General features: G+C 37.9%; 1 protein-coding gene across 1 annotated transcript in view; it reads right to left on the reverse strand.

Annotated features, from left to right (window-relative positions):
* The window catches only part of cfap20dc (CFAP20 domain containing), a 567,108-nt gene extending 560,190 nt beyond the window's left edge, over positions 1-6,918 (reverse strand). Inside the window, exons 1-2 of the mRNA XM_073072294.1 lie at positions 6,798-6,918; positions 6,415-6,501 (exon numbers count right to left, since the gene is read on the reverse strand). Of these exons, the coding sequence (XP_072928395.1) occupies positions 6,415-6,501; positions 6,798-6,818 (108 nt within the window). The 5' untranslated portion in view covers positions 6,819-6,918. The remainder of the gene's footprint in view (positions 1-6,414; positions 6,502-6,797) is intronic.
* Positions 6,919-8,635: the final 1,717 nt, after the last annotated feature.

Consider the following 8,635-nt stretch of genomic DNA (forward strand, 5'->3'; position numbering starts at 1 on the left):
ACCATTTCTCTTTAAGTAAGGTTAAAGGTCTCTGGGCCTGTGACCAAAAACGAGCTCAAATGGACTGAACCCCAGAGATTCCTGAACCGTATCCCTCACTGCAAATATCAGAAGTGGTAATGCATCATCCCAGTCTCGTGTGTTTTCCTGACAGTAAGTTTTAATCATGGTCTTTAAAGTCGCGTGGATTCTGGATTCCAAAACAAATCACTAAATAACAAGAGTAAAATAGTACCAATGCATGCTTTCCTAAATATGAACCCATAATGTTGATTGACATTCCAGTATAATGAGACCACTGCATTATCATAATATTTCTTCTTATTGAAATACTCAATCAAGCCTCACTTGTACTCTAAGAAAGCAAAACAAAAACACAAAATTCCATAGTTCTACTGTAAACACATTCAGGAGACATCATAAATGTCATGATTAATACTTAACAATACAGACAAGAGAAAATCTGAGCATGTACATCACTGTACATAGGACTTGCTGTGTGTAAATTTACTGCATTTTGAACATTACTACAAGTAGTAAATTTCAAAGATCCTTCATTGACTGCAAAGTGTTTTGGTTAAAAGGACTCAACGTCATGAGAAGCATTGAACAAATATGTATTTTGTTTAAGATAGCTCAATTAAGGATTTGCATACAATTTCAAGCCAACTATTTAATAATGACAACTTGCTTGACTGCAACCAGCTAATAAGCTTCTTTATACCACAATTTTCCATAAACATAGGATTGATTACCATTGATTTTCTGCTCATCAGTCTTCTCTGTTCCACTATGAATGCCTTGCATGGTGTTATTTACAGAGAATATGTCTTAGAAATCCAAGTTTTAGAATAATTTAGCTAATATAAACGATTTTGTAGTTGTAAAAACAATTATTTTGTAAATGTAGTTTATGTTATTCTTTAAATTATATCAGATTGTCTTAATGTATCAATACAACAGAATAAGTCCTAATACACCTATTGTTTCTGTAACTGACCTATTAGACTCATTGTTTTTGTACTTCCTACTAAAGATCCACAAACCTAAATGAAGTGGTAGACCTACTGGCTCTGCTCAAGATTTCCAGCATCTGCAGAAACTCATGTTTATGTCACGTTCTATACCTCACTCTCAGCAATTATAAAACTTCATTCTGCACAGTCCCTTAACATTGGCAGCCATATACTGACAAATCAGAACATACTCCTGTAAAGTGGTTTGTCAATTTTCAAATTTTACCGACGATTTGATGGTAGTAAGTCACTAATCAAATGAGAATAGACTTTCAAGTTACAGGAAAATTGATTCATGGATACAAGTGCACACATACAGAAGTAGTTTTCACTGTGATTATTGCGTATATCTGACAAGATTAAGTTTCTTGTCAAGTTCAGTGAAATGTTTAGACATTACTAAATAGCAATTTAAGAATGAACTAAATACTTAAAGATGTTGAAGCCCCAGTATGCACAGCTTTGAAAGGAATTTACAAGTAACAGCAAAATTCTCATAGTACATGTACGGTAGTTACAATCAACTACAAACAAATCAAAATTAAGCATAATTACAGAAAACAAAGCAATTTCCAAATCTGCTCAGCACTTCCAATATTTTCCTCATTTTCTGCATCTTATCAATAAATCTACCAACTAGTTGAAAATAAAACTTGGTTTGACTCATCAGATTGAGAATTTTCAAGGTACAGGTGTCCCATGTTTTTCGAACGTTCGCTTTATGACAGCTCGTTGTTATGAAAGACCTACATTAGTACTTGTTTTTGCTAACCAAAGAAGATTTTCGCTTTTACGATATTGATAAGTGAAACTACACCGTACCTACAATATTTTTACTTTATATAGGGTGTATATTTATCATATCATTCCTGCTTTTACTAAATGTTAGTGTTATTTTAGGTTTTATGTGTTATTTGGTAGGTTATTTTTTTGGGTCTGGGAACACTCAAAAATTTTTCCCATATAAATTAATGGTAATTGCTTCTTCGCTTTACGACATTTCATAGGAACGCTCTACCTTCGGATTGCAGGGGAAACCTGTATCATTGACATATCACAGAACAGTATACTACTAAAGGAGCACAATTTGACCCCATGCTTGTGCTAGCTCCCCAAAATAGTATCCAATAAGTCATGTTCCTTGCAAGAGAATGCAGATGCTGGAATCTGGAACAAAAAATGAACTGCTGGAAGAACGCAGCAGAGGCAAAGAGATGGTCAGTGCTTTGGGTCTCTTTCCAAAACCCCGCAATTTTTGCCATTCAAAAGGTTATCTAATTCCATTTAAAGATTATTCAATATTCTCCCACCTTCCTTGCAGGCAGACCATGGCAGATACTTAAAAGTGTAGATATAATTCTGTGCTGCAAGAACTGTTTCTAATTCAGAAAAGCTATTATAAATGTCGACAAAAATGTGTCCCATATGAATCAATCTTCAGTGTATAATATTCTGATTCATATCCCTAATACAATGAAACAATACAGTTCAGGTAGTAAATATACAAACCTTTTGACTGTAGCCCATATACTGTATTTTGTAAAACCACAAAGATACTACTAGCTAAGTTCTGGGTACCACACAAAATTTCGAGACATCATTAAACTGAATTTAAAGCACAATTTGATGTTAAGGGTTACAGACTGTTACTATTTCCATTGATATATGCATAAAGTTAGAGTTATCTGACACAATTTATTTGCAAGATTTCATCTTTGATTCTTTGTCAGCTTTATGTATTGATTTATTCATAGTGTTATAAAATTAAGTTATGCAGACAGTCATAGGTATATCTCAGTGAGCTGACAACAATATAAATCAGGCTAGCAAAAATAATTTGAAGCTGATGATGATGAAAACACCAACCCAATGTAGATTAAGGAAGAGATGAGAAGGAAAAGAATATTTATGTTAGTTTTGATACAATGGCTGGCTTCTAACTAAATCTGCTGAAGTGCCTTATCTTGGATTTATTTGGGATATTGTTATAGTCAAAACAAAAACAGAAATGAAAGTGATAAATTTAGGCAAAATAACCACAGAGCTTTGATATTATACATTCAAAAGAATCCATATACATTCTAAAGGAATAGACCTTGGGTCAGAGCATGTAGCAAATCAAACTGTATTTGGCGCATCACAAAGAAAAATCAAAAGGGATATGGAAATGGCCAGAAAATTTTAGTTGGATACAAAAGGGATGATTAGGAAAATTCCACTAATCTATGTATTTTATTGTTAATGAAGCATATGACCTACTACCATCAAACTGACAGTGTAAATATGTCCCCCTTCCTACCCCTCCCCATTAAATGCACTCAGACTATAATGATGTTACTCACATAATAATCCTCAAAAAATGTTCTGCAACATATTTCTAATTTCCAGTTCAGGCTACACAATTCACTGGAATTTCAAACTGTATATTTTTTTCTCTGGCTGGCCATCATTTCGTATCTTTAAGGCACCTAAAAATCTTCATTACCAGCAACCGTCCATACATTGTAGTTCTAGTTTTGATCTCAGATATGGTTACAAAAGTTATTTTATCATCTTGAGCAGTGGTGCCAAATGCTGTTTGAAACAAAGGTAAAAACGAAAATATTGCCAAGAGTTAAGTGTCTAGGAAAATGTCTCAAGAAATACACTAAGGATTGTAACATACACTGAACAGTATCAATTTAGATGAAACAGTAGAAACACAGAGACTTGGAGAGTTATATGCATAAATATTTAAAAATGACAGGATGCTGATAAAGCTGTTAAAAGAAAGTGGAATCTTTTCCTTATAAATAGGAAATGCTAAAGAAAAACTGTGGAATGCAGTTATAAATCAAAGGTCTGATGTCAACTGGAACCAAAATGTTGGATGCTGTATCTGAGCAAAGGCATTCTTGGAGTGGGATACCAAGAATCATTTTCAATAATTCTTCCATCCTCTGAGCAGGCATGATAAAAGAAATATGTTAAATGGTGACAAACTTTTCTGCATATGAAAGATTGAGGACTTAAGCAGTATTAGTTACTCTTCTTTTGGGAATTTAATGCAACCATCTTCTTGCACCATGAAATCTTTAAAAGGGGATTTCACGGTATTTGTTCCAAACATCCAACTCCCATACCCTTTCTTTATACTCTTTCAGGTAGTCACCCCCCAATGATGTTGTTGCCTTCTCCCACTCCATAAGCTCTTCCCATCACCCTGACTGCCCTTCTGACCAACATGGACATGACATCTTTAAACTACCATGGTCAGCTTAATTCTCTTCATAGACAATGTCTTGGGTCTTTTGTAAGGTAGAACTTCCAATCAGCAACTCTTTCACCCTCCTAATTAGGGTTCATCAAGCAGTAATACTTTACCTTTTGCTCAAAGATGCCATACCATACCTAGTTCATCTTCTGAAACAGCTTTTCTGGACAGAACTTCTTCAACAAATAACACCAAAGGATAGCCATCAGCATTTTCAAGAGTAATGATTAAAGAGCTCACAGTTTAAATGAAAGCACGAGAGTCTGCAGATGCTGAAAATCTAAAGCAACACACTCAGGTGAGGCAGCATCCATGGAGGGAAATGAAGAGTCAATATTTTGGACTGAGACATTTCATCAGAACTGAAAAGAAAGAGGGCATAAGCCAGAATAAAAGGATGGGGGTGGGTGGGAAAGGGGAGGAGCACAAATTGATGGGTGATAGGTGAATCCAGATGAGGGGGGAAGACAGGTATGTAGCGGAGGGGAGAAGTGGAAATGATTTGAGAAGCTGAGAAATGATAGGTGGAAGAGAAAAAAGGCTAAACAGGATGGAATCCAATAGGAGAGGATAGTAGATCATGAGATAAAGTCAAGGAGTGGGGAATAAGAGGGATGCCATCTATTTAGAGTTACACTTCCCATTCCCACACAGACATGTGCATCATGGCCTCCTTTACTAGTTGAGGCTAGACTCAGATCAGAGTAACAACACCTCATATTCTCATATTCGTCCTGACGAAGGGTCTCGGCCCGAAATGTCAACAGCGCTTCTCCTTATAAATGCTGCCTGGCCTGCTGTGTTCTACCAGCATTTTGTGTGTGTTGTTGTTACCTCATATTCTGTCTTGATAGTATTTGACATGATACTATCAACATTGATTTCTTTAACTTCCAGAAGCTACTCCTGTCTGTCTCTTCCCCACCTCCACCCCTCTGGATTTCCTTTATTCTTCTGCTCCCTCACTCCTTCCTTTTCCCTTCTCTTACCTTCACAATCTGCCCATAATCCACACCTTCCACCCTCTTAGTCCTCACCTTTATTCTAGCTTCTGCCCTCTTACTTTCAAGTTCTGATGAGTAAGTAGCTCAAATTCAAACTGTTAACTTTATCTTAATGCAGGCTAGATTAGAAAGGACAAAAAAGGCACAATAGTGCAGTATTGAGATATCTTTGACAGCCATGTCCAATTTTGTTTAATTGTGGAAAACATGAAAAGCCATCACCCAAGGCTTCCTCCCAAGTCACACACATCCTGACTTAATTATGTTACTGTTCTATCATTGCTGGGTTAGACAAACTGAAATAACTAATGAAAATATAAAAATACTAACATTATCTAGTTTGTCCCAAAATCCAGTCCAGTACTAGTGTTAATACAGTAACATTAGCATACCACTAATATACTAGTCTAGTTCAAAAATACCAACACAGAAACTGAAGCTAACATTTCAGTGCAGCTGAGAGGGAGTGTACACAGTGATTGTGCCAATATAAACTGAGACCTGCTTTGCTCTCCTTGTGAATGTAAAGGAGAACTAGCTCTGGCGATATCTTAGTCAATGTTTCTCTCACAACCAACTGCAAAAACATCAATTATATTAACATAATTGCTACTATTTTAGACAAGCGAAAATCTGCAGATGCTGGATATCTGAACAACACGCACAAAATGCTGGACGAACTCTGCAGGCCTGACAGCATCTATGGAAAAAGAATACAGCTGACATTTCGGCAGATCTGCCGAAGGGTCTTGGCCTGAAACATTGACTGTATTCATTTCCATAGATGCTGCCCGGCCTGCTGAATTCCTCCAGCATTTTGTGTGTGTTGCTTGCTACTATTTTATTCTGATTTCTGGATTTTTGTATGGCTACAGCATTTCTCAATGTAAAACAGTGACTGCACTTAAAGAGTCTATTGCTATGTAAAACACACTTCCTGAAGTGGTTGAAGTGAAGTGATGAGTTCCAAGTCTTCTGCCATCAAATGTGTTATTAAAATTTCAACACAAACTATCTTGTGGAAAAAGATAAGTTAAACTAATGCATGTCATTGTTTAAAATAGGAGTTTCAAAACAATTTCAACAGTATTCACATCAAAAACAAATAATTACAAATGTACTTCTCTTGTAAATAACTTACTTTCTGGACTGCAGGACTTCCACAAAGCTTCCATCTTGCCACAGGATCTTTGCCTTGTGAACTGAAGATTTCTACAAAGGCTCCTCCCTTTATTTAAAAGAAAATAGTGTGTGTTTTCCAACGTAGTAAAGCATTTGCTCTTAAACTGGGACGCAGGACATTACAGGTCAGTAAGGATATCAGAGATTCCGCTATTGACTGAACAATAATCTATCCAACAATTACTACGGTTTAAAAAAAAGTTGCGTGACTAAGAATTTAATATTTTAGAAAGGCAAAATTGTCAATCACAAAACACATTATTATTTCCACAAAATATGTTTATATATTTTTTTTATTATTTGCTGTGTTGTTTATTCACGCATTTACCAAAGCTGCAATACCTGATACTCGTTCTTGAACATAATGCACAACGGCAGGAAACCCCGTGTTTCAGGATAACGAACAACCAACTTTTACCGGCTTTCGATCAACCTGTCTGCCACCAGGGAACAATTTACAACTTCAGCCACCATCTTGCACCTGTTGACCATTCATCCAATCAGAGAGCGGAATAAAGCTGGTCACTCGGGTCGCGGGAATGAAACCTTGCGCGTCGTCATGGTGACGCGACGCTGAAACTCGAGCGCGGACCGTTTGTCGGCTGTGCGCATGCGCCAAACTTGCTGCCCTGAAGCGCGTGTGTGCCCTATCCGTGCCCTGTCCGTGCTCTGTGTTGCATAGCGACCCGCAGCACCATGTTATTTTAAAGTTACAGCTTAGTAGAATCAAATGTTGTTATTGAAACCTATCAAATGGTGAAAGGCCTTGACAGACTGGATGTGGAGAGGTTACTTCCTATGGTGGGAGAGTCTAAGACCAGAGGGCACAGCCTCAGAAGAGAGGGGCATCCTTTTAGAAGGGAGATGAGGAGGAATCCTTTAGCCAGAGAGTGGTGAGTGTGCCATTGTTTGCCACAGGTAGCTGTGTACATTTAAGGTAGAAGTTGATAGATTCTTAATTGGTCAGGGCATGAAGGGATATGGGGAGAAAGTCAGGAGATTGGGGCTGAGAGGAAAATTGGATCAGCCATGATGAAATGGCAGAGCAGACTCGATGGGCCAAATGGCCTAATTCTGCTCCTATATCGTAAGGTTTTACAATCAAAACGGTGGGCATAAAGCTGCATTCCAGCAAATTATTAATGGTTATTCTGCAATACTGAGGGACTGCTGCTTTGTAAGTAGGCTTTCCAAAGAGATGGAGCCATAGCTTTATAAAGCTATCCTTGGGCCCAGCTTATCAAGTTCAAGTTTAATTATTCAATCATACATGAACACAGCCAAACGAACTGTGTTCCTCCAGGGCCAGCACAAGGCACATATAGCACAGATAACAAATAAGCATACAGACACCCAAACATAGCCCAAGTCCCTGAGTGACATGTCCTGTAAATTGATGGAGCATGGGTGTTATCAGCAAGAACAGGCAGTTTTCAGCAGTCCACAGACAACAATAATCACGCACACAATCCAGCTTGTCATTCCACCAATTGAGCACCACCTCCAATGACTCCCCTCCTAGTTTGCTGCAACAGGCAAGCCCATGGCTAGAGGCTTAGTTCTCGCTACAACCGAAGCCACGCAGCTCCCCTGCCCACTGTCTCGCCAATAAACAAGAGAACTCGCAGCATTTTATATTACCAATGTTCAACAGGGTCCTGCAATCACAAGAGAAACAGTCAAGACAATTACTTGCTGTTAGACTGAACACTGCCTTCACACACCGACTTTGATGCCTTCCTGTTGCAGACAGTATCGCAGTATGCACCAAGTCCAGCTCTTCCACCAGCAAGTTGTTTGCTGACGGGTTAGGCTTGCAACACCTGAAGTTCTTAATGTCCAGCATTACCTTGCAATTGTAAAAGCAAATGTTAAAAAAGACAAAAAACATATTTGATTGGCTCCCGAGAGGCTACTGCATCCAAACACACCATCATCTGACTGGAAGACTGGAATGCCATCTATAATAATCTCATTTTCCAGCACTTCTATGCTGTAGCTTTTTATTGCTTATCTAATTCTTAAATTTTATGGCATTATCTTCCTGTCCCCCCACACACTCAGTGCACTGCAGATTTCAATCACCAGCTGGGTGAAACAAATTCTTCTTTAAATATCCTCTAAATGGTAAGACTCAAGCAAGTACTGAGGGGCAGAGAGGTCTTTTGTGAAACATGTCC

This window comes from Hemitrygon akajei, chromosome 19, assembly GCF_048418815.1.
Source record: "Hemitrygon akajei chromosome 19, sHemAka1.3, whole genome shotgun sequence".
Taxonomy (NCBI): Eukaryota; Metazoa; Chordata; class Chondrichthyes; order Myliobatiformes; family Dasyatidae; genus Hemitrygon; species Hemitrygon akajei.